The 27,924-nt window shown below is 38.5% G+C and overlaps 1 protein-coding gene across 15 annotated transcripts in view; it reads right to left on the reverse strand.

The window, feature by feature from the left end:
• Window positions 1-27,924, reverse strand: part of ATE1 (arginyltransferase 1) — a 160,920-nt gene that overhangs the window by 82,656 nt on the left and 50,340 nt on the right. For 8 of the 15 annotated variants that reach the window (XM_060404530.1, XM_060404528.1, XM_027960368.2 and 5 more), the window contains 2 exons: window positions 7,363-7,544; window positions 368-467 (listed from right to left, as the gene is read on the reverse strand). In XM_060404530.1, the coding sequence (XP_060260513.1) occupies window positions 368-467; window positions 7,363-7,544 (282 nt within the window). Of the gene's footprint in view, window positions 1-25; window positions 468-7,362; window positions 7,545-27,924 lie in introns of all 15 variants that reach the window. The other 7 variants (XM_060404534.1, XM_060404533.1, XM_060404532.1 and 4 more) reach the window with 2 other exon arrangements.

A 27,924-nucleotide genomic window follows, 5' to 3' on the forward strand; every position in this document is an offset into this window, starting at 1 on the left:
CACACACACACACACACACACACACCTTGAGGATGTACCTTAAGAAGGTAGATTTCTTAATGGATATTACTGTGCTATCCCAAGTAAGCAGGGTCTTACTGAAGTTCTAGAATAGCTGGGATTGTTATATCTTCAGTGAACTTCTACAGATTAACCTATATTAAACAAATACTAAGTGCCTATTTGTCAGGCACAGCTATATGCAATGAAGAAGCTAGATTCTATGAAAAGTTTAAGACACAGTTAAAAATAATTCATGATTTACATTAAAATAGATAATCATGTTAAACTAACATGATGAAAAATTACAAAGCACTAATTTTCATAACTTGAATCTACAGAAGACACATATGAACATCCACTTTACCTTATATTTCATCTTGGGACACGAATGAATGTAGAAACCCATGTGGTAATAGCTGAGTTGAGGTGTTTTCTCATGAAGTTGCCTAGTAAAAGCAATTTCTCTGACAAAAGAAGATGAAAGTACAGTTAAATCTAGTCCAATTTCAAAGTACTATTTAATTTGGTAATATATTTGACCAAATCTGACATTAAGCTATCAAAAACACCCAAGCGTTCCAAGAAAAACAATTTTAAAAACACTTTAAGATGATTTTTACTAAAGAGACACCAAAGAAACTGTATTATTTTGAGCAAATGCACCAAAGTTCTGGTTTGCACTTTACTGGACACAGCAGTGTATAAAAACTCAAATGGCTGAAAAGTACAAAGATCTATTTAATACAATTTCATGTCATTATTCATTATCACTTGGAGTTCTCAAAGACTGGGTGTATCAGGTTAAAAACAGTACAATAAATTTTAGAAAACTCAAAACCCAACAAATTTCAGTAAGAATGTCATTATAACCCTTTACATGCAAACACTTTCAACTACATATAACATGTTACTCTCTCCTGTGTCCAGATGCTACTCTTTTATTTTCTCTAAAACTAAAGAGCGCGAAAACATGTTGTCTCACTGCTTTTCCTCTACTTGTTGGCACAGGCAAGGATTAATTAAACAAATAAGTTGTCAGCAATGCCTACACTTGATGTGGTTTTAATTTGTATCTGGATAAATCTGGGCACAGAATTCCATCCTATTTGCCCAACTGAATGACTGCTTGCATTAGAGAAGTTTAAGCAAAATTTCAATACATTTCTGAAGTATGAGAACAGCTGTTTGTTTTGTTTTTATGTTTGTTTCCCAAAGGTTTTAATTTCTTTTTCTTTGCTTTTAGTAGCAATGGATGCTTGAAATCCAAGGAGAGGTTTATTTTTTAAGGGAATAGTCTGCGCATTTGCAAGCTCTAATTTAAATCACTGAAGGGCTGATACTCTAGAAGTTCATCTTTACAACAAAAGTATTTCTAAATCCAAACAGATTTAACATTATGAGGCTAAATCAGAAGAGATCCTATTATTCCTAAAAGAATTCTCTCTCAAAGTTCAAACCAGGGAAGAATGCACTGATACTGAAATGCAGGACCACCCAGCTCAGAAAAGGACTGCCCAGCCCTCCTTCACTCAGCCCTGTTCATCTCAGTGAACTGCATCACCACTCTACCCCTAAGCTGTTCAGGCCCTAAGCCTATGAGCCATTCTTAAAGATTCACCTCCTGCATCCACCCATCAGCAAGTCCAGCTGGCTCTATCTCCAAATACCCTGAATTGGACCACTTCTCACCACCCCCACCTCAGATACTTTGGTCCAAGCCACCATTATGGCTCCCTTGGACAATTCTAACAGCCTCCAAACAGATTTCCAGTTTCCACTATTGCCCTCCATAATCCCAGAGAGCAATCTAAGCAGTCTTTTATTAATTATTAATCAGGTGAGGTAACTTCACACTAGGCTGGTGTCATAGTCACATAAAATTGTGGAGAGTTCTGACAAAACGTGGTCCACTGGAGAAGGGAATGGCAAACCACTTCAGTATTGTTGCCTTGACAACCCCATGAATAGTATGAAAAAGCAAAAAATAGGACAATGAAAGATGAACTCCCCAGGTCGGTAGGTTGTCTGAAGCAGCCTTACAAATAGCTGTTAAAAGAAAAGAAGCGAAAGGCAAAGGACAAAAGGAAAGACATACTTGTTTGAATGTAGAGTTCCAAAGAATAGCAAGGAGAGATAAGAAAGCCTTCCTCAGTGATCAGTGCAAAGAAATAGAGGAAAACAATAGAATGGGAAAGACTAGAGATCTCTTCAAGAAAATGAGAGATACCAAGGGATGGGCTCAATAAAGGGCAGAAATGGTATGGACCTACCAGAAGCAGAAGATATTAAGAAGAGGTGGCAAGAATACACGGAAGAACTATGCAAAAAACATCTTCACGACCAAGATAGTCACAATGGTGTGATCACTCACCTAGAGCCAGACATTCCGGAATGTGAAGTCAAGTGGGCCTTAGAAAGCATCACTACGAACAAAGCTAGTGGAGGTGATGGAATTCCAGTTGAGCTATTTCAAATCCTGAAAGACAATGCTGTGAAAGTGCTGCACTCAATATGCCAGCAAAATTGGAAAATTCAGCAGTGGCCACAGGACTGGAAAAGGTGAGTTTTCATTCCAGTCCCAAAGAAAAGAAATGCCAAAGAATGCTCAAACTACCACACAATTGCACTCATCTCAAACGCTAGTAAAGTAATGCTTAAAATTCTCCAAGCCAGGCTTCAACAATACATGAACCGTGAACTTCCAGATGTTCATGCTAGATTTAGAAAAGGCAGAGGAACCAGAGATCAAATTGCCAACATCTGTCGGATCACCAAAAAACAAGAGAGTTCCAGAAAAAAACACCTAATTCTGCTTTATCGACTATGCCAAAGCCTTTGACTGTGTGGATCACAATAAACTGTGGAAAATTCTGAAAGAGATGGGAATACAGACCACCTGACCTGCCTCCTGAGAAGTCTGTATGCAGATCAAGAAGCAACAGTTAGAACTGGACATGAAACAACAGACTGGTTCCAAACTGGGAAAGGAATACGTCAAGGCTGTATATTGTCACCTGGCTTATTTAAGTTATATGCAGTGTACATCATGAGAAATGCTGGACTGTATGAAGCACAAGCTAAAATCAAGACTGGCGGGAGAAATATCAGTAACCTCAGATACGCAGATGACACCACCCTTGTGGCAGAAAGCGAAGAACTAAAGAGTTTCTTGATAAAAGTAAAAGAGGAAACTGAAAAAGCTGACTTAAAACTCAACATTCAGAAAACTTAAGATCATGGCATCTGGTCCCACCATTTCATGGCAAACAGATGGGGAAGCAGTGACAGACTTTATTTTTTGGGGCCCCAAAATCACTGCAGATGGTTAACTGCAACCATGAAATTAAAAGACGCTTACTCCTTGGAAGAAAAGCTATGACCAACCTAGACAGCTTATTAAAAAGAAGAGACATTACTTTACCAACAAAGGTCCATCTAGTCAAAGCTATGTTTTTCCCAGTGGTCATGTATGGATGTGAGAGTTGGACTGTAAAGAAAACTTAGCACCAAAGAACTGATGCTTTTGAATGGTGGTGTTGGAGAAGACTCTTGAGAGTCCCTTGGACTGCGAGGAGATCCAACCAGTCCATCCTAAAGGAAATCAGTCCTAATATTCAGTGGAAGGACTGATGCTGAAGCTGAAACTCCAATACTTTGGCCACCTGATGCTAAGAACTGACTCATTCGAAAAGACCCTGATGCTGGGAAAGATTGAGGGTGGGAGAAGGGGACAACAGAGGATGAGATGGTTGGATGGCATCACCAACTCAATGGACATGAGTCTGAGTAAACTCCAGAAGTTGGTGATGGACAGAGAGGCCTGGCGTGCTGAAGTCCATAAGGTCACAAAGAGTCGGACACAACTGTGCAGCTGAACTGAACTGAACCTTCTTACTGTCGCCTGTAAGCCCGTCTCCATCTGTCCCTCATCAACACCACTGCCTGGCTGCCCTCCTTACACAGCACTGTCTAGATCCTATCCTGCATCCCAGCCCTTAAGCCCTGCCTTCTCTTCATTCCAACGCCTCAGGACACTTGGACTTGGTACCTTTGACCTGGACTTCTATCCTCAGATTTTCACATAGCTGGCTCCTTTTTGTTTTTTCTTGGCTAGAGAGGTCTTTCCTGACCACCCTATATAAAAAGGGCCTAGTGCCCACTACCACAACTTTATTTTTGTTATAATACAAAGGCAAAGTGAAAGTGAAGTTGCTCAGTCGTGTCCGACTCTGTGCGGCCCCACGGACTGTAGCCTACCAGGCTCCTCTGTCCATGGAATTCTCCAAGGCTCCTCTGTCCATGGAATTCTCCAGGCAAGAATACTGGAATGGGTTGCCATTCCCTTCTCCATGGGATCTTCCCAACCCAGGGATCAAAGCCTGGTCTCCAGCATTGCAGGCATACACTTTACCATCTGAGCTACCAGGGAAGCCAAACATGAACTCCTTTGAGGAGGACAGACAAAGGAGTCTAAAATTTTGCTATCCGTTTTTAAATTTACTGTCTGCTTTAACAAAGCTGGAAGTGTCTGATTCACATCTACGTACTTCCAGGACACAGACTGTGCTCAAACATCTGTTAAGCAAATTAATTACACTTCTAAAATTCATCTTGCCAAAAAAGAAAAATAAATTCCATCCTCACGAACCCCAATTCAAACAGTTTTAAAATCTGCAGACCAGTTTACATACAAACCTATACTTGATTGCAAATCAAAATATAGAAACTCTATAGTGACTATACGATTGCTTAAGAAACTAAAGAAATGGAGGAAAAATTAAACAGGTTTCACTGAAATACATTGAAATCAAAAATGGAATTGGTAACTTGTAACCTACTCTCCCCAACTTTGCTTCATAAGGTCAATCTGCTGGCTGCCTCTCCTCTTCTATAAACTCAGCAACTGAGATTCTCCAGAGCACTGAAAGGCCGCAATGCAGTGGCAGTCTCCTCACCCTCCACTGGCCCCAATTTTCATGCTCCACAGCCTCCTCTGCTACTTCCTCAAAGCTCTACAGCTCCAGAATTTTCAACAGCTTAATCAGCAGCAAATAGACTGCCGGAAACAGTTTTTTTCTGGGAACTGATTATTTGCTATCTCAAATGCAACAGGATTTCTATATCTCTTTGTTCATTGAGAAATAAAATATTTCATACAGAGGCTCCTAAATATTTCATACATAAATATGTATGAAATAAAATATTTCATACATATTTATTGATCTGAGAAGTCTAGACAAATCCACAGCTACACATTGTGAAGTTAGAGATACAAAAAATAAAGGAAGAAGAAAATGGCAATAATTTGGAAGTACTGAATAATTCTGGTACAAAGAAAAAGTAACTTTTCTGAAATATGCACTTTCAAAGCTACAAAATATGAATGCTTTTAAACAATCAGTTCTAATTTCACAGAATCACAAAGATACCAGAGTCCTGAATAGTTTTTAATTAGTTTTATACAAAATGCAATTAAATAAATAAGACAAATAAAAGATTATAATAGGGATCAGTTGTAAACACTGTACTTTTAAAATTTCCTATATAACATGGTATTGAGAGACAGGTCAGGTCATGTTGAAAATATCAGTATGTAGGCCACCGAAAAACATTAAAAAATCAGCTATGGACCATATTTCTTTTTAAATCAATCAGTGAATTAAAAAAAAATCAACCCTGATACTTTTATAATTCAGAGAAAAGCACATATACAATAAATAAAATAATCTCAAAGCATGTATTACCTTGATGTGAAAATCATGACCATCAGACAAAACAATGGGAAAAACAAAGAGAAAAAAGTGATTCAGTGACAAACAAGGAGAAAAAAGAGACAAGCACCAGACAAACTCTCAATCCTCCTGCTTCCTCTACCGCATATACACACAGACAGGCAAGAATAAAAATAAAAGTAAATTATTTTCATGAGACAAGACCCCACTCTTTTTATCATCAGGATAATGCACCTAAAAACACGTATGCTATGTTGCATACATTTGCAGCAATGGACATAAAAACGAAACCATCTTTGGATGAGGTCATAGAGTCAATGGACAGTCAGGGACTCCCTGGTCCTGTTCTATATACTTTATATAATTGTACATTTCTTCCAACAGACTCAGAGGGCTTTAGTTCATTTATGTCAGATTCATGTAACATTTAATTAATTATAATATGTATATATACACATCTGGTCCTATCACTTCATGGGAAATAGACGGGGAAACAGTATCAGACTTTATTTTGGGGGGCTCCAAAATCACTGCAGATGGTGACTGCAGCCTTGAAATTAAAAGACACTTACTCCTTGGAAGGAAAGTTATGACCAACCTAGACAGCATATTAAAAAACAGAGACATTACTTTGCCAAGAAAGGTCTATCTAGTCAAGGCTATGATTTTTCCAGTGGTCATGTATGGATGTGAGAGTTGGACTGTGAAGAAAGCTGAGCGCCGAAGAATTGATGCTTTTGAACTGTGGTGTTGGAGAAGACTCTTGAGAGTCCACTGGACTACAAGGAAATTCAACCAGTCCATCCTAAAGGAGATCAGTCTTGGGTGTTCACTGGAAGGACTGATGCTGAAGCTGAAACTCCAATACTTTGGCCACCTCATGTGAAGAGCTGACTCATTGGAAAAGACCCTGATGCTGGGAAGGATTGGGGACAGGAGGAGAAGGGGACAATAGAGGATGAGGTGTCTGGATGGCATCACCGACTCAATGGGCATGAGTTTGGGTAAACTCCGGGAGTTGGTGATGGACAGAGAGACCTGGTGTGCTGCAATTCATGGCGTTGCAAAGAGTTGGACACAACTGAGCGAATGAACTGAACTGATATATACACACAAAACAGGGGTGACAAAAAATATATATAAATAATGTAACATTTAAAAACCACTGAGCGGCTCTGACAGGGGAGCTTAAATAAACGCATAAACTAAACAGCAAAAGCATCACAATGACTTCTCAAACACTAGATAAGACGGATACCTTAAAAAGGGAATTACCATCAGACAAAAGCCAATGTAGGAGCTGTGGGTTTGATCCCTGGGTTAGACAGATCCCCTGGTGGAGGAAAAAGGAGAATCCCATGGACAGAGGAACCTAATGGGCTAAAGTCCATGGGGTCACAAAGAGTCAGACACTACTGAAGCACCACACACACACACACACGCACATGCACACACATTGTGGCCTCAGTTCTAAAAGTGTTATATCTAAATAAGAATACACAAGAGACTACAAGAGCAACAAATTATGTACTATCTAACAGAATTTCTACTGTTATATAATAAAATATAATCGAAGAAATATTTGAAGTTCTATATGACCCATTACAAATGTCAAAAGCAATCTTACCGGAGTGCAGAGTAGACACCCAAAGACAGAAATGAATAATCGGGATCGTAGTACAAATATACAGACGATACACAGAATGGAAGAATGTCAATCACCCCCACAGCAATGATCTTCCCATCAAGCCAGTACTGCTGGTGAAAGGAGCCATAACCACAATCTGGTCCATTAGGGGAATTCTCTGTCTGTGAAAAAGTAGACATAGAAACAGCTTGTCACTTTTATCTTTATATTAGAAAATATTAATAATTAACTTTTTCTATTTGTATTTTACTCAGCTGAGTAACTCCTAAAATTTCTTCTTTTTTGCCACTATCTTCTGACTCTCAGAGGAGTCATATCCTGCAAAACTTTTTAGTTGTAGAAAACTGATGTAACAACAGAGAACAATCAAGTTAACGTTTTTTTCAACTTATTTTTTTCTGTTCCATGCAAAAGCTGGGAAAGAAATGATGAATGAGAGAAAGATGGATAACATAAAAGTGAGGGCTAAGTGCGAACAGGAGAACTATCCTCAGCTGCCAGCCAGGCCTGGTCTATGACAACTCTTGTGTTCATAAGGCACATGAGCTCATAATTTTTTCTAGGTACAAGTTCCTGCGTAAACACAAAGAGCTATGACATTTCTCCCTATTAGCCAAAGGACAGTGAAAGTTATCCCCTTACCATCATTTTAATGTACCTATAATCCCACAGAAGAAAACGCCACAAATTTTTCTAGAGATTGCAAAATATAACTATTTTCTATAAATAATTTATGATATTTCTCATTTTAAAATTCAATATGAATTTAAATGTAACTGTTATTAAATGAAAACCATACAGTGAAAATTATGGAGCACCGTAAGAAAATGCTTTGTCAGAAACTGAATAATGTTAGAGATGAACAATTTAACTGAACAAATATATTAATAAGAAAACTTGTGTAACATATTCACACACTCAAAGTCACAGAGAACGTATATGGAAAAAGGCTAGAAGGGAATGAAGGAGAATGAAAAAAGCAGGTTTGTTAACAATAAAACCAGAAAAAGACATTACAAGACAGGAAAACTACGTAACAGTATCTCATAAACACAGAAGGAAAAATCTTCACAAAATATTAGCAAATCAAACCCAACAATGTATATAAAGAATTACACACTATGACAGAATAGGATTAACCCCAGATATGCAAGGTTGGTTCAAATATTAGAGAATTTAAAAAAGAAAAGCAATTAATGTAATCCAACCATCAAAATAGGCTAAAAGTATGATTATATTGATTGATAAAGAAAACACATCTGACAAAATCCCACACCCATTCCTGACTAAAAGTTCTCAGCAAACTATGAATAGAGAAACTTCATCAACTTTGTAAAGAACATATACAAAAAAATCCACAGCTAACATCATACTCAACTGTAAGAAACTGGACCATCTCCCCCTAAAACGGGGAACAAGACAATGATATCCGCCTTCATTACTTCTGTTCAACATCATACTGAAAATCTTAGTCAGTGTAATAATATGAGAAAAGGAAATAAAAGATATTCATACGCACTGAAACGGAGAAAAAAAAAAAGCTGTTTCACAAATGGCATGACATACTATGTAGAGAATTTCAAAGAATCAACAACAAAAACTGAAATTAATACGCAATTACAAGCAGATTATAGGACACAAGGTTGATATGCAAGGCAACTGCTCCCCTATATACAAGCAGTGACTGGAATTTGAAATTAAAAAACACAACACCATTTACAAAACGACCAAAAAAAACTTACACACCTAAGTATAAATCTAACAATATATTCAGAATCCATATGCAAAACACTACAAAACTATGACAAAAGGAATCAAAAAAGACATAAACAAATGGAAAATATTATATGTTCATTTTGACTGAGATGTCCATCCTTCCCAAGTCAAGTCTCCAGACTGAATGCAATCTCAATCAAAACCCCAGCAACTTATTTCGTGAATACTGGCAAATTAATTCTAATGCTTATCTGGAAAGGAAAAAGAGTCAGAATACCAACACAATACTGAAGAACAACAAAGTCGGAAGACTGAAACCACTTGACATCAAGACTTACTATAAAGCCACAATAATCAAGCTTGTGTGATACTGGTGAGAACAAATGAAACAACAGAACAGAACACAAAATCCACATAAATATAGTCAACTGCCCCTTGGCAAAGACGCAAAGATAATTCAAGAGAGAAAGATCCGTCTGTACAACAAAAGGTACTGCACCAACTGGACATCCAGATGCAAAAAAAAAAAAAAGCAGTATCTAGTCACATACCTCACACCTTTCAAAAAAAATAACTCACAATGGATCACAGACTATGTAAAATGTGAAACTTCTAGAAGATGATAACATAGGTGAAAATCTAGGAGACCCGGGGTATGGCGTTGAGTTTTTAGATAAAACACCAAAAAGCACAATCCACGAAGGAAATAAATGTCAAGCTGGAAATCACTAAAATTAAAAACCTCGAGTCTGTGAAATACACTGTTATGAGAATAAAAAGGCAAGCCACTGACTGGAGAAAATCTTGCAAAATATCTCCGGGTCTCCCGCATTCCAGGCAGATGCTTTAACCTCTGAGCCACCAGGAAGCCCCAAAAAGAACTAGCATTCAAAAAAAAAAAAAAAAAAAAAAAGCACTCTTAATATTTAAAAAAAAAAAAAAAAAAAGCACTCTTAAAATTCACCAATGAGAAAACAACTCAATTAAAACCAGGCAAAATATCTAGTGAGACACTTCACCAATGATGTACAGATGCCAAACATGAATACAAAGATATTCAAAAAATAAAAAGACGCTCAATATCATTTGTTGTTAGGAAACTGAAACTTTTTTAAAAAAACAAGAGTGTTACATAGCTATTAGAATAGCTGAAACCCAATAACCTGAGTATCAAATGCCGGTGAGAATGCAGAGTGACAGGAATTCTCATTCACTAAAGGTGGGAATGCAAAATGGTGCAGACACTTTGATACAGACACTGGACATCCAGATGCAAAAAAAAAGCAATATCTAGTCACAGGCCTTACATCTTTCAAAAAAAATTAACTCACAATGGATCACAGACTATGCAAAATGCAAAACTTCTAGATGATAACATGTTTGGTGGCCAAACGCACAAAATGGAGAAATGTTAAGTATTTATTGCTAAGTGAATGAAATCAGTGCGAAAATGCGACCAATTATACGATTTCAATTACATTCTATAAAAGGCAAAACTGTTGAGAAAGTAAAAGATCAGTGGTTGCCAAGAAATTGGGGGGTGGGGAAGGATGAACAGATGTACTACAGGGGGCTTACAGGATGAAACTGTTCTATATAATAAGTGTAGTAGTGCAAACATGACATTATGCACTTGTCAAAACTCACAGAATTTTACAACACGAAGGGTGAGCTTTAATATAAGCAAATTAAATGGCTGATTCACTTTGCTATACAGCAGAAACTGTCCATGAGTCCATACTGATATAAATGATTGAATACACTAATACATGAGGAGGAAGACACCAATCTCCCATGCAGAATTGCAAAGAGCTTATGTAGATACTCTGCCTAAAGTAAGGGAAGCATAATTCACTACTATGTCAGTGGGGGCTGCACACAGTGACTTCTTTTCCAAAAGCACAGTTTGGGAAAGGGGTGGGAGAGTAACTGTGCAAGTAAGAGAACATCCACCATGGTGCTAGCACCATCAGTGATTTCTAAAACTTCCAATGCTGTACTTAAAATGGTGCTTGGACAGTAAACACATCTTTAACCTTTGAAGAGCTTCTACCAACTATAATAATAAATGTCAAACCCTGGTTTTAGCATTCACTGTCACATATGGCATCGCTCTTTTAAAAAATCATTACTATTTCTCTAGAAACAGATATAGCTTGAAGAGCAGAAGATATAAGCATACAGAAGTATTATACAAAAGGAAAACAAAGGATATTAACCTATTTTATCTGCAACATCTGAATTAATGCCAATCCTCTAAATTGTTAATAGACTTGAGGCCTAATCACCTGTCTTAGAAAATATTGTTCCAACTATGTAATAAAAAATAAACTCCTACATATCATAGCATTTTATGAAAACCATCTTTTAAATATAAGCCCCGAGGCTCACAGGAATGAACTCTCTGTCGTTAGAAATGCTCGGGCAGGAGAGCAACCAGTGCAGCGACACAGAGACAGAAACGAACTGTCAGCTCGTGATGGGGAAGGTGGGGAGCCTGCCACACGCGCGAAAGCCTTCAAGGGAAAGCTAACTGGATGACTCTGAGATGAGTCTAAATCCTTCCATGAGTTCAGTTTAGTGTGCCATTCCAGGGCTCATTAAATCAAATGACTGTGTTCATTCATTCATTTAAAAACGTATTTATTAAGGACATAGTAAGTAGGGACTCAATAAGCACATTCTCAATAAATAAATAATCGATATATTCTGATAGCCCTAAACATGAATAAGCCCCGCTATATGTTGTACTAGCCTGAAAATTTTTTTTCAAACTGCAATTACCTTCTCAGTTTCCAAAGTTCATCACTTCTCTCATCTCCTGGATCTCCCACTGGTTCATTCTCCTATGAGTCCAGTCGTGACCAATTTGTCCTACCACCAGCATTATTCCCACCTCTTAGTTCCACGCTGAGAGTTAGGTTTCTTCCCTATCTGCAAAGCACTGCATATAGATAGGGGTTGTTTTATAATTATTTAGCAAAAAACTACCTACTCTGACTCCCATCACATCACCTGAGGAAACCGGAAATCCAGGAGTCAACTAACAAATAAACTGGTCATAAAACCACAGTTATTAAATGACATACAAACTGGCCTCTGAGCCCCTAAGTCAATGCTAAACAAGAAAACCAGCTACTTTTAAATGCTTTTAAATAAGCTCACTTCTCAAATATCCTTCATCTATCCAAGCTGGCATCCGGTCCCATCACTTCATGGGAAATAGATGGGGAAACAGTGGAAACAGTGTCAAACTTTATTTTTGGGGGGCTCCAAAATCACTGCAGATGGTGACTGCAGCCATGAAATTAAAAGACGCTTACTCCTTGGAAGAAAAGTTATGACCAACCTAGAAAGCATATTCAAAAGCAGAGACATTACTTTGCCGACTAAGGTCCGTCTAGTCAAGGCTATGGTTTTTCCTGTGGTCATGTATGGATGTGAGAGTTGGACTGTGAAGAAGGCTGAGCGCCAAAGAATTGATGCTTTGGAAATGTGGTGTTGGAGAAGACTCTTGAGAGTCCCTTGGACTGCAAGGAGATCCAACCAGTCCATTCTGAAGATCAACCCTGGGAATTCTTTGGAAGGAATGATGCTAAAGCTGAAGCTCCAGTATTTTGGCCACCTCATGCCAAGAGTCGACTCATTGGAAAAGACTCTGATGCTGGGAGGGATTGGGGGCAGGAGGAGAAGTGGACGACCGAGGATGAGATGGCTGGATGGCATCATGGAGTCGATGGACGTGAGTCTGAGTGAACTCCGGGAGTTGGTGATGGACAGGGAGGCCTGGTGTGCTGCGATTCATGGGGTCGCAGAGTCGGACACGACTGAGCGACTGAACTGAACTGATCCAAGCTGGTAAACAACGCAGCATGAAATACAAAGTGCTTCAATGCAGGGTTAAAAAATTTTTTTTTCTTAAAATCTGCTTTGCTGTACTCCTTTTCTTTCCATAATGCTTTCTGACTATTAAAACATGAGTGATTTCCTTTTCCCCTCGTGGGGTCTTCACTGACCTAATTTTAAAAAACTGATTTCAAAAACGGAACACACTCCAAGTAAAGACAGATACGAAGCTATTTTTCTAAAACTGTATCTGAGACCTCAGCACTACTGTTAACAATGATCTACTAGTCTCAACTTGCTAAGTTAATCAATACTTTCAAGCTTTTCAACAAGTAATTGGCCGCTGAAAAAATGGATTGGAAGTGAACCTGAAATATTGATTCCCTCAGCCCTCGTTGCAGCTGGAACAGCCATAGACCCCAGATCACTCACTTCTGGCTGGGGAAGTCTGAAAAATAGCAGTGTCCAACACCATATACTGAGCTGATCTAACATACTTGATTTCTGTCTGTGCACATACGTGTGCTGAATCAGCTACTTTTAAACACTTTTAAATTAACTTGCTTCTCAAATAGGCCTCATTTATCCAGGTCAGTAAACAAAGCAGCATGAAAAACAAAATGTTCCAATGCATGGTTAAAGAAAAAATTTTTTAATCTGCTTTGCTATACTCCTTCTATTATTCCACTTGACATAAAACTGCTGTAACAGAATTTCTTCCCCTCAAACACAACCCCTTAATTCAAATTAAGTAATACTTTAAAACATGGAAAGCGCACAAAGAGTTTGAGGGACAGAGTGAAGGAGATAAGAACAGAAAGAACAATACTTAGATCTGTGAAATCAGAAATCGGCAGAACGCTTGGACTTGATCTCCAATCTTTCAACAATATCCTTAAAACCCAGACTCACTGAACTTGATCAAGCCACAGGCTTCACCATGCTGTGACTTGGACACTTATTGATTACAAGTTTGTTAATAAGCTGAGTTCAGTGCAGTTGCTCAGTCATGTTCGACTCTTTGCGACCCCATGGACTGCAGCACATCAGGCCACCCTGTCCATCACCAATTCACGGAGTTCACTCAAACTCATGTCCATTGAGTCCGTGATGCCATCCAGCCATCTCATCCTCTGTCATCCCCTTCTCCTGCCCTCAATCTTTCCCAGCATCATGGTCTTTTCAAATGAATCAGCCCTTCACATCAGGTGGCCAAAGTATTGGCGTTTCAGGTTCAGCATCAGTCCTTCCAATGAACACTCAGGACTGATCTCCTTTAGGATGGACTGGTTGGATCTCCTTGCAGTCCAAGGGACTCTCAAGAGTCTTCTCCAACACCACAGTTCAAAAGCATCAATTCTTCGGTGCTCAGCTTTCTTCACAGTCCAACTCTCACATCCATATATAACCACAGGAAAAACCATAGCCTTGACTAGATGGACCTTTGTTGGCAAAGTAATGTCTCTTCTTTTGAATATGCTGTCTACGCTGGTCATAACTTTCCCTCCAAGAAGCAAGTGTCTTTTAATTTCAAGGCTGCAATCACCATCTGCAGTGATTTTGGAGCCCAAAAAATAAAGTAAGTCTGACACTGTTTCCCCATCTATTTCCCATGAAGTGATGGGACCGGATGCCATGATCTTCATTTTCTGAATGTTGAGCTTTAAGCCAACTTTTTCACTTTCCTCTTTCACTTTCATCAAGAGGCTCTTTAGTTCCTCTTCACTTTCTGCCATAAGGGTGGTGTCATCTGCATATCTGAGGTTACTGATATTTCTCTCGGCAATCTTGATTTCAGCTTGCGTTTCTTCCAGTCCAGCGTTTCTCATGATGTACTCTGTATATAAATTAAATAAGCAGGGTGACAATATACAGCCTTGACGTACTCCTTTTCCTATTTGGAACCAGTCTATTGTTCCATGTCCAGTTCTAAACTGTTGTTTCCTGACCTGCATATAGGTTTCTCAGGGGGCAGATCAGGTGGTCTGGTATTTCTGTCTCTTTCAGAGTTTTCCACAGTTTGTTATGATCCACACAGTCAAAGGTTTTGGCACAGTCAATAAAGCAGAAATAGATGTTCTGGAACTCTCTTGCTTTTTTGATGATCCAATGGATGTTGGAAATTTAATCTCTGGTTGCTCTGCCTCTTCTAAAACCAGCTTGAACATCAGGAAGTTCACAGTTCATATATTGCTGAAGTCTGGCTTGGAGAATTTTAAGCATTACTTTGCCAGCGTGTGAGATGGGTGCAATTGTGCACTCCTGACCTTGGACATGGGATATCTCCTCTTGGCCGCTCCTGCGCCACGCTGTGCAGCCGTGTTAACGAGTAGCAACTAGAAACCATCTTTACTGTAAATTTAAATCATCAGCTAAAATAAATTTGTCACCTTTACCTTCACTAGGTTATGAAGAGCCAAATCATTCTGTCCCTTCCATTAACTCCCCAAGGGGTTCAGTCCCCCAGTATAAGATAGGCCTCCCAAGTCACTGACTGGTCTCTACTGAGTGTCTTGAAAATTCTACTTCAATTCTTGGGATCGCTGCATTTCTTTAACCCCTTACTTAGTTAAGGCCTTTCAATGGTTAATACTCTTAAAAACACAGCAGATGAGATAATGGCAGATTGTGCAGGAAAACACACTATTTGGGAAAGGGAAAGTTAACAGCAGTCCTGCCTCAATGAAACAGCATCAGGAACTCAGCAACGCTCCAACTTCTCAGCCTCAAAACCCCTTTACACTGACAAAACTGAGGATCCCAGAGAACTTTTACTTATTGAACTGTGTCTGTATACACTTACTGTATTAAATACAAAGACCAAAATATGTTCCAAAAATATGTTCCTATTAATTCACTTAAAACAACAATAAATCCAATACATGTTAATTAGACATACTTTAAGAATTACTGTATTTTCCAAAACCAAGATAAATCTAGTTAGGGGAATGGCACTGTTCAAAACTCTGCACATCCTGGGCAGCTGCCTGTGTGCTCAGTCATGTCCAGCTCTTCCCAACCCCGTGGACTGTAGCCCAGCAGGCTCCTCTGTTCATGGGATTCTCCAAGAGTACTGGAGTGGGTTGCCATTTCCTCCTCCAGGAGATCTTCCTGACCCAGGGATCAAACCCACATCTCCTGCATTGGCAGGTAGATTCTTTGCCACTGAGCCACCAGGGAAGCCCCCATTCATACTTTTCAAATGTAGATGGAGAAGGAGTCTATAAACTGTAAACAGAAAGGAAGCAGGCCATAGTGACGGACTCCAGGATTCATAATCAAGATTCCTGAATTTGAGCCCTAACTCCCCGCACTGTACAATTTCTGGCTATTTTATCTTAGCAAGACAATAACTTCTTTTAAAGTATCCATTTCTGCATTATAAAACAGGAATACTACTAGGCACCTTCAAAGGTCGCTGTGAGAAATAAATGACAAGGCACAAACACTCTGCAGACTGAGCAAATTTAGGTACGTTTTGGTTTCAGCGTTAAGGGGTCTGAATGACACATCCTAAAAGATTGTGTCTAAGAAATCACATCAGTAGCTCATTGAATAGCAAACTTATACAAGCTAACAGAACCTATCTTCAATTTCCTTACAAAGAGCTCAGTAATGTGATTAGCAATATGCAATAGTTTATCTTTCTCATGCTCCCAGTTTATCACAGTTTCAGATAAGTGAAAGAATAAGCAAAGTTATTTTTAGCAGTTCCTCAATTTCAAGAATTTAGCTGATAACAGGAAAAATACAACAATAAAGCTCACGGCTAGCTATACAAAAGAAAAAACACAACTTAAATGTTGGGGAGAATGGTATGGCTTCAGTGATTAATGAGCTATGCAGTACAATACCAAAGATGCTCTATAGAAACGACATCAATATTAATGGGTGAATTCAGGCTTTTGGCTAAATGGTTCACAAAATGCACATATATTTACGCTGATAAAGTATACCTGTCTCCTTACCCACCTGCTTCGATGTACCTCAGTTATGTTTAAAACAGACACTGTTACAACTTAAAGAAACAGGGAAATGAGAAGTCTCACTCATATGCACTAGAAACAGTACTGGAAGGACCGACTCAGGGGTTCAGAGACTGGAAGAGCAGAAGTCTTCAGGGGCTACGCAAGGGCAGGACCTGTGTTCTCCTCCCTGCCAAAGCATCCAAAAGTAACACTGCAATCACACCTGTTCACATACAGATCTGTGATTTGCCAACTGATGTCCTGAACTTTTTAAACAACAGTTTACTGAGGCTTCCCAAGGTAAGCATTTTAAGCACCTGATTAAAAGCGCACTGCTTGAAAATAACAGTAACGCTGAAGAAGCTAAAGTTGAATGGTTCTATGAAGACCTACAAGACCTTTTAGAACTAACACCCAAAAAAGATGTCCTTTTCATTATAGGGGATTGGAATGCAAAAGTAGGGAGTCAAGAAATACCTGGAGTAACTGGCAAGCTTGGCCTTGGAGTACAGAATAAAGCAGGGCAAAGGCTAACAGAGTTTTGCCAAGAGAACGTACTGGTCATAGCAAACACCCTCTTCCAACAACACAAGAGAAGACTCTACACGTAGACATCACCAGATGGTCAACATTGAAATCATACTGATTATATTCTTTGCAGCCAAAGATGGAGAAGCTCTATACAGTCAACAAAAACAAGACCAGGAGCTGACTGTGGCTCAGATCATGAACTCCTATTGCCAAATTCAGATTTAAATTAAAGAAAGTAGGGAAACCCACTAGACCATGCAGGTATGGCCTAAATCCCTAAATCAAATCCCTTATGATTATACAGTAGAAGTGAGAAATAGATTTAAGGGACTAGATCTGTAAGAGTGCCTGATGAACTATGGACTGAGGTTTATTACATTATACAGGAGACAGGGATCAAGACTATGCCCATGGAAAAGAAATGCAAAAAAGCAAAATGGCTGTCTGGGGAAGCCTTACAAATAGCTGTGAAAAGAAGAGAAGCAAAAAGCAAAGAAGAAAAGGAAAGACATTCCCATTTGAATGCAGAGTTCCAAAGAACAGCAAGGAGAGATAAGAGAACCTTCCTCAGCGATCAATGCAAAGAAATAGAGGAAAACAACAGAATGAGAAAGACTAGAGATCTCCTCAAGAAAATTAGAGATACCAAGGGAACATTCATGCAAAGATGGGCTCGAAAAAGGACAGAAATGGTATGGACCTAACAGAAGCAGAAGATATTAAGAAGAGGTGGCAAGAATACACGGAAGAACTGTACAAAAAGATCTTCATGACCCAGATAATCACAATGGTGTGATCACTCACCTAGAGTCAGACATCCTGGAATGCGAAGTCAAGTGGGCCTTAGAAAAGCATCACTACAAACAAAGCTAGCGGAGGTGATGGAATTCCAGTTGAGTTATTTCAAATCCTAAAAGATCATGCTGTGAAAGTCCTGCACTCAATATGTCAGCAAATTTGGAAACCTCAGCAGTGACCACAGGACTGGAAAAGGTCAGTCTTCATTCCAATCCCAAAGAAAAGAAATGCCACAGAATGCTCAAACTATTGCACAACTGCACTCATTTCACATGCTAGTAAACTAATGCTCAAAATTCTCCAAGCCAGGCTTCAGCAATACGTGAACCATGAACTTCCAGATGTTCAAGCTGGTTTTAGAAAATGGCAAAGGAACCAGAGATCAAACTGCCAATATCCGCTGGATCATGGAAAAGCAAGAGAGTTCCAGAAAACATCTATTTCTGCTTTATTGACTATGCCAAAGCCTTTGACTGTGTGGATCACAATAAACTGTGGAAAATTCTGAAAGAGATGGGAATACCAGACCACCTGACCTGCCCCCTGAGAAACCTATATGCAGGTCAGGAAGCAACAGTTAGAACTGGACATGGAACAATAGACTGGTTCCAAATAGGAAAAGGAGTACGTCAAGGCTGTATACTGTCACTCTGCTTATTTAACTTATACGCAGAGTACATCATGAGAAATGCTGGGCTGAAAGAAGCACAAGCTGGAATCAAGATTGCCGAGAGAAATATCAGTAACCTCAGATATGCAGATGACACCACCCTTATGGCAGAAAGAGAAGAGGAACTAAAAGCCTCTTGATGAAAGTGAAAGAGGAGAGTGAAAAAGTTGGCTTAGAGCTCAACATTCAGAAAACGAAGATCATGGCATCCAGTCCCATCACTTCATGGGAAATAGATGGGGAAACAGTGTCAGACTTTATTTTTGGGGGCTCCAAAATCACTGCAGATGGTGATTGCAGCCATGAAATTAAAAGACACTTACTCCTTGGAAGGAAAGTTATGACCAACCTAGATGGCATATTCAAAAGCAGAGACATTACTTTGCTAACAAAGGTCCATCTAGTCAAGGCTATGGTTTTTCCAGTGCTCATGTATGGATTCCAGAGTTGGACTGTGAAGAAAGCTGAGCACCGAAGAATTGATGCTTTTAAACTGTGGTGTTGGAGAAGACTCTTGAGAGTCCCTTGGACTGCAAGGAGATCCAACCAGTTCATCCTAAAGGAGATCAGTCCTGGGTGTTCATTGGAAGGACTGATACTAAAGCTGAAATTCCAATACTCTGGCCACCTCATGTGAAGAGTTGACTCACTGGAAAAGACCCTGATGCTGGGAGGGATTGAGGGCAGGAGGAGAAGGGGATGACAGAGGATGAATGGCTGGATGGCATCACCGACTCGATGGACATGAGTTTGAGTAGACTCTGGGTGCTGGTGATGGACAAGGAGGCCTGCTGCGTTGCGATTCATGGGGTCACAAAGAGTCGGACACGAATAAGCCACTGAACTGAACTGCTTGAAAACAACTTATTCCTACAACTGTTTTGTTTTTTGTTAACAGTTCAGGAAACACTACAAATAATCCTCAGATTCATTTTAAGAACAGAAACTCATGAAGATATTCAAATGGCCAAAAAACACATGAAAAGATGCTCAATATCATTAATTATTAGAGAAATACAAATCAAAACTACAATGAGGTATCACCTCACATTGGTCAGAATGATCATTGTCAAAAAAGTCTACCAAAAATGGAAAAATCTACAAACAATAAATGCTGGAGAGGATGTGAAGAAAAGGTAACTCTCCTATACTGTTGGCAGGAATGTAAACTAGTACAACCATTTACAGAGAACAGTACAGAGGTTCCTTAAGAAAACTAAAAATAGAGCTACCATATGATCCTGCAATCCCACTTCTGGGTATATACTCAGAGAAAACCAGTAATTTAAAGAGATATATGCACCCCAAAGTTCACTGCTACACTATTTACAACAGCCAGGACATGGAAGCAACTTTAATGTCCTTCAACAGAGGAATGGATTTTTTTTAAAAAAATGCAGTACATATACACAATGGAATATTACTCAGCCATAAAAAAAGAATGAAATAATTTCATTTTCAGCAACCTGGATGGCTCTAGAGACTGTCATACTGAGTGAAGTCAGAGAAAAATAAGCATTATGATATCACTTGTATGTGGAGTATTAAAAAAAATGTTTCAAATGAACTTATTTACAGAACAGAAATAGAGTCACAGATGTAGAAAAACTTACGGTTACCTGGGAGAGGGATAAACTAGGAAACTGAGATATTTCAATAAAATTAAAAAAAAAAAAAAAAGAAACTTAAAGGTGTGCTAAACCAGTATGACATCAAAATTTACATACTTTCTTAAAAAGACCCAAAAATGAAATTTAAAAACTGGAAATAATATAGTCTATAAATAAGAAATTAAAAATAATAAATTTAACTTGGAAAATGCAAACAGCAGTACCCATGGTTAATACATCACACAGCTTTGCATACGCAATTTCAAACTGAATGCAACCAATTCTTAATTTTCTGGAGACAATCAGTACACTATAGATGGCTACCAAAACTAACACACTTCCCACTTCATAGCTGTACTGTAAGTAGATATAATGACAGTCTACCTGGGAAAAAGACTCCAACCTTATTTCCAGTTAATGTCCAAACTATTTGAAATTAAGATATTTTAAGGGACAGTTCTGAGAAAATATGTGGTGGCTGGACATGCAGTTCCCACCAAGGAACATTCCATTAGAACAGATCTGCTTTCAAAGAGTTTCTGTTCCCTGGGCAAAATCTCCCCTGCTGAAAAGAAAACTATAGCCTTGAAATAGTTGGGAATATTATCAGTAGTTAACCAATATTCCTTGTAACCTCCACCAGCAAAAAAAAAAAACTGTTTGCATTTTGAAGTTACCTTACCTTTCTCTTAGCTGATTCTGACAGTTAACACAAATTAAAACTACTCTGATCGGATATTACATTAGACATCAATGTTTCACGTTCATGTGTGTGTGCTGTCATATCCAACTCTTTGTGACCCCATGGACTGTAGCTCACCAGGCTCTCTGTCCATGGGATTCCAGCCAAGAATATTGGACTGGGTGGCCATTTCCCCATTTCTTTCTCCAGGTGATCTTCCTGACCCAGGGATGGAACCCACATGTCCTGCTTGGCAGGCGGGTTCTTTACAACTGAGCCACCAAGGAAGCCATCAGTGTTTTATAGCCCATTTGATATTCTAGGAGCCAAATTTTTTAATATTAACCTTTAAAGTATGAAATTATCTTACATACATTTAACAAATAATGCTAACTCTATACAACTTAGCAACTGAAGAACAACTCTGTAACAGGGCTGCACCAAAAACTTTAGTCCATGCAAGCTTATTCTAAGCTGATTATTTCCAAGTATCACCTATATTTCAAGCCAAAGACAACCAAGTTTAAATGATCCTTAAAAAAGAAATAGTTCATGTAACAGTATTTGTTATTCTACTTTAAGAAACATTTTCTCTATTCACAAAGGAAATATATAAAAGTAAATTTTACTAATATAAATGACATCATTTTTATAGCCTGCAGATTAGAAAGAACTCATTCAGTCTTCCTATTCACACAACTCTCTTAGGATATACTACATTACTTTATGATAGGTGAGCATCTAAAGGCCTTAATTTCACCAGAATCCCTGAGTCAGTGAAGATTATCCATTCTTTAGTGAGAAATGTACTCTTTATATCATCTACCTCAATTTCTGGTGGTAATCTCAATAAAAAATACTCAGTAGCATCTAACCTAAAAACTTTATTCAGCACATATTAAATAAGACCATGACATTGATAGCATAACAACTTCTATTCACTTCTAAACTGGGGAGAATGAGCCAGATTAAAATAAAATCATAAAATAAAATAATCATGATAATTCATATAAAGAACTATTATGCAATAATTTAAAAATATGTTTAGTGAGATTTTTAATAACATTATAAACATTTCTCCAAATTAAGTAAAAAAAAAAACAAACGTAAAATGAGATATGATCCCAAGCATATGAAAAATTTCTGTAGGACACACACACAAACTTTTAAAGATGGGAAAAAAATCTGAGATTGTCAGTAGAGAGTTTAAGTGATTTTTTTTCTTATTCTTTTATCATCTATATTTTTAAAGTCTTATTTTTAATAACATATATTAATATAGAATCAAAAAAGTTTTAAAAACCCAAGGTTGAAGAATTACCAGCAAGTGTTAAATAGGTGGTTAACAGGGGATTATTGAGATTACCACCAGAAATTGAGGTAGATGATATAAAGGTGAAATTTGACAAAGGTCAAAGAAATTACTGGGTGTTCTTTCACTGCAGTTCTGGGCTTGACTGTCTATTAATTAAATTATTTTTCAATTTGGTTGGAGTAGAGGTTAACTTACAGACTTCTGTCTAGTGGAACAAATAATCCAAAAGTTTACCGTTTAATGCCTTGTAAGACAATAACCAGTTGTATTTATCTAACTCAGCAATCTCATCTCAATCTTTTACTAAACTGTTTGCAGATATGTATCAGATATATATACATATATATATCAGTATTTTCATAAATGCTCCTGGCATCAGTTCTAATGTCTTAAATGGTTCCTGCATTAATTAATGAGTCAAATTAAAATCTGATATGTGTTCATGCCCTACTGCATGAAGATCATGAGTTCAGCTTTTGGAAAATTATAGTTTAACAGTTTTGGAGGCCATCCACCAAGAAGCTCAAGTGAACTAATTCACCCAATGGAACTAAGTAAATTTTTAAGTGCCCTCACAGTGCCTTACACCTAACATGCCTTTTCTTGACTCTCAAAGAGATTCCTGTGCAGCGAAAGAGTTCGATCTAACTTTACTCTCTTTTTCTCTCTACTAAGCCTGTGCTTCTGTTTGTCTTATGACTAGTAAGTTATCCCCATTACTGGCAGCAATGGCTGACTTTGGTTCATAGTTCCTGTTGGATGGATGATGGAGATCTATTCTCTACTGGATGAGGGAAGACAGAGAATCTGGTTTGTTAGTTTTTGTGTATTTATAAGTTCAATCAGTTAAAGAGAACAACTCTTTGAGTACTCAACCAATGAGTTTCTGTATTTTTAACCTGAAGCTGAAGTTGCAGAACTGAAGCTAAAAGCTCTCTATATGTTTTGAATCTATAAATCAGAAAAGCTGTTTCTTCTTGTTATACATAGAACATTTTCCTATATCCAGAGAGTATTAATAAACCATACAGTTGCATCTCTTAGACAGAGGAGCTCTATAAATTTGACTGGATTATTTTACTTGGCATCATGTCCTCCAGATCTGTCCACACTGCAGTATGTGCCAGAATTTCCTCCCTTTTTAGGGATAAATAATATTTTACTCCTGTGTACTTATCATGTTTTGTTTATACGTTCATCTGTCCATAGACACATGGGCTGTTTATACTTTTTGGCTGTTATGAATAATGCTTCTATGAACATTGATATACAATAACTGTTTGAGTCCCTACTTTCAATTCTTTTGTGTATATACCCAGAAGAGGACTACCTAGATGACACAGTAATTCTATTTTTAATTCTTTGAGGAACCGCCATACTGGTTGCCATAGAGGCTGTACCGTTTTACATGCCCACCGGCAATGCACAAGGGTTCCAACTTCTCCATATCCATGCCAGTATTTATTATTGTCTGGTTTTTTGATAGCGGCCATCCTAATAGGTATGAAGGTGATATGTCTTTGTGGTTTTGATTTGTTTTTCCCTAATGACTGTTAATGTTGAACAACCAATATTATTTTTATGTTTCGTGCTGGCTTAATTTCTAAGATACTTTTATAATTTTAAAATGTGGATTAATGTAAATCAACAAATTTAATGAATAACCTTTGGATGCCTCAGCAGTTTCTAAGTAAGAACAAACACTAAATCAATGAGCATAATTTTAAGTTTATATACTTTTATTTCGTAGGTCCGTCTAGTCAAAGCTATGGTTTTTCCAATAGTCGTGTAAGAATGTAAGGGTTGAACCATAAAGAAGGCTGAGCGTCAAAGAATTGATGCTTTTGAACTGTGGTGTTGGAGACAACTCTTGAGAGTCCCTTCAACTACAAGGAAATCAAACCAGTCAATCCTAAAGGAAATCAATCCTGAATATTCACTGGAAGGACTGATGCTGAAGATGAAGCTCCAATACTTCAGTCAACTGATGCCACGAGCCAACTCATTAGAAAACACCCTGATGCTGGGAAAGATTGAGGGCAGGAGGAGAAGGCAATGACAGAGGATGAGATGGTTGGATGGCATCACCGACTCAATGGACATGAGTCTGAGCAAGCTCCAGGATGGTGAAGGACAGTCCATGGGGTCCCAAAGAGTAGGACACGACTGAGTGACTGAACAATAACAATTGCTCCAGAATGGTCCTATCTTTGGGTCACGTCAATAAACATCTTCATCTTTGCACAAAAGGGATGTGAAAGAAAACTGTGATATTTGTATTTCTGCACTGTCTCAGTCTTCTATAATGCTCACCTAGAATAGGTAATTCTCAATTTCCTACCTCCCAAGTCCTCTCTACAAAATGGAAGTTATCACTTTATTAAAAATATAATGAACATGTATAGTTCAGACCATATTAGGGACAAAAATAAGAGAAATAACATCTGTGTATGCAAGGTAAGAAGAATTTTTTTACAGAAAAAAAAAAACAAACAGGTGGAATTAAGTAAAATGTCAACTTGCTTCAGAGCACAAAAAAGCATAGTGACAGTGAAAGCCCAAACCTGAAGGACTAGAGCAAGCTGTCGTTTGTGGAAAGTTTCTCTTATTTTCCCAGTTTAAAATACCCAAGCCTGAAAGGAAGCTATAGAACATGTTAAAATGTTAGCTAAGTTCACTCAGTTTTGAAGGATGTCATCATCTGGGATACTCTTCCTAAGTTTGCAAGCGAAAAAGTGAGGGTCAAGGCGCTTATGAGATTTGCCCAAAGTCACACAGCCAACTTAGGAGAACACTAAGAAGGACCTGGAATTTCCAACTTTCAGTTCAGTGTTTTTTTCAGTGGACAAGGCTTATATGGTACATCACATTAAAACACAATCAAAATATATTAACATGTTCTGTTCAAAATAATGAATGGAGATACTTCAGCAATTTACTAAACCAAAGTATGAGTCAAGAAATATATTTCTTGATGACAGAAATCTTAGGAACTAAAAAGCTTCAAAGAAAACAAAAAAGTTTCCCCTAACATTTACAATTTCAAACTAGGAACACTATAATTATCAAAATTTGAACTTTAAACATAGGAAACTGAGAAAAGATTTACAGCAAATGTTTTTAATAAATATGACAGAAGTAAAAAAGGAACTTATTTCTTTATTTTTACTGTAGAGCAAATAGATAAAAATTAAGATGTGAATATATTGTTTAGTTTGACATTTCCTTATATTTATATTTTCCTTTACATGTTCATGGACAGAGGAGCCTGGTAGGCTACAGTCCATGGGGTTGCAAAGAGTCGGACACGACTGAGAGACTTCACTTTTACATTTTCAGCCCTCGTCATCAAACAGAAAGACATTTATGAGGCACTATCTAAATGCTCAAAAGGAAAAGTAACAGGATCCCAACTTCTCGTTTTACATATCTGTCAGTATTTATGGAGCACCACAACACACACACTAGAAACAAGAGTGACTGTCCTAGTGTGAGCACTTACTTAATGTCAGCTCAATTTGAGACTCCTGCTTTTCCAATCTTTCTTACAGAAGAGAAAAACATCCCATGGTGACAACCCAAATGGGTATTTTTATTTAGAACTCAATGACTGCCAACATCAAACAAGACTGACATCCCCATGGAAACTAATCCACGCCAGGATTTACCATTCAAACATTTTCTGAAGCATTCATGCACACCTAATAGGTAATGAAAATCGTCAAGGCAGATCACCTTAAGTCCGAGCACAACTGAAGATGCTCAGAGCAATGATGAATACCACTAATAAAGGAACTTAGATGCCTAAACTAATTGACGTCCCAAACAGAAAAATCTGCAACAAGGAAACTTAACAGCATTTTTCTATTTGATGTTTGGTTTTCCATTCTAGTGTGCTTTCTTTTATTCTCTGAATCAATTGTTATTTTTTTTCACATGAGATCAGTTTCTGGGCAAAGACTTTCAGTGGATATAATTTCACTGAGAAATATAGTTTCAGCTTCCACTGATTCAATGATGCGACATTCAGAGACTAGCTAGGAATAAGTTCATTTCTGAACTCAACCCAAATCTGCTGAGTACCACTGTAAGCCCGGGGAGTACTGTTCTGACTACCACACGGATGTTCAAGCATTACTGCAGAGAACTGAGAGCAAAGAATGATGTCTTCAGTTCAATCGGATCTTTATCAGCAGCCCTACCCCAAACAGAACTGCCCAACAGTCCTCAGATTCAACTGAAAGGGAGAGCAATCAATTACAATCCAAATGCTTTGGAGGATTTGGCTTCAGAATTCTAACTGTTGCCTCAGCCAACACGCCCTTGCCTATTCAACCTCTGATTCTAAGCATAGCGTTCAGCCCCTGGAAACTCCAAGACTGTTTCCCAACCCAGGTAACTAGAAAAGCAGCTGTCTTCACTCTTACTTCCACTTTTGACTGGAGGCTCAAACCACTGCCCAGCGTTTCATTTCTGATTAGTCAGTAACAAACAGCAGACTGACAACCACTCTCTTGAGAAGGTCCAGCCCCTCTTTAGTTACCTGTCTGCCCTGGCCTCAGCTCTTTCAAAGCAGCTGGTCCTCCCAAGCACTGTATCAACTCACCAGTTCAAGCCTTATCTCCACAGCGCTCCAGTCAGGCCAGCTCTCTGGCTATCACACTAGATATGTCCTCTTCATATGGTAAAGCTGTTTGAACTCCCTTCTCATGATAAGCAACTCAACCTTCTGCCCACCTCGCCCTCCCCGCTACTACCTCTGCAAGCTCCCTTCACTTCTACAGGACTGAGTCTAGGTAAGAGCCAGTCCCTCTTTCAAATTCTGATTACTGGCGACATCATGATACCTGCCACAGCCAACCCAAGGTCAATGCTACTTCATATGCTGAGTGAAGAGATGGTTAGGTTCTCACGGTCCTTCATTTTCCTGACAGCAAAATGAATGTCACCACAGGCTACAAAGCCAGATCCCGACCCACGCTACCTGCAGTCTGCAATCAGCACACAAATGTGCACATACACACACCCTAATATACACATATGACCCCAGTGTACAAGAGTTTCAAGTAAGAAACAAAGTAATTCCCAACTTCAAAAAAATTTGTAAAGTTGTTTCTGCAAACTACAAAAAAATGCTAACGTCTAACATTACTTAATACTGGGTGTCCGACTCTTTGCAACCCCGTGGACTGTAGCCCACCAGGCTTCTCCATCCCTAGGATTCTCCAGGCAAGAATACTGGAGTGGGTTGCTATTTCCTTCTCCAGGGGATCTTCCCGACCCAGGGATCGAACCCAGGTCTCCCACATTGCAAGCAGATGCTTTAACCTCTGAGCCACCAGGGAAGCCCATAATATTGGGTACAACTAGTTAATATTTAAATGTTAAGGAAAACATCCATCTAT

Source organism: Ovis aries, chromosome 22 (genome assembly GCF_016772045.2).
Source record: "Ovis aries strain OAR_USU_Benz2616 breed Rambouillet chromosome 22, ARS-UI_Ramb_v3.0, whole genome shotgun sequence".
NCBI classification, from domain to species: Eukaryota; Metazoa; Chordata; class Mammalia; order Artiodactyla; family Bovidae; genus Ovis; species Ovis aries.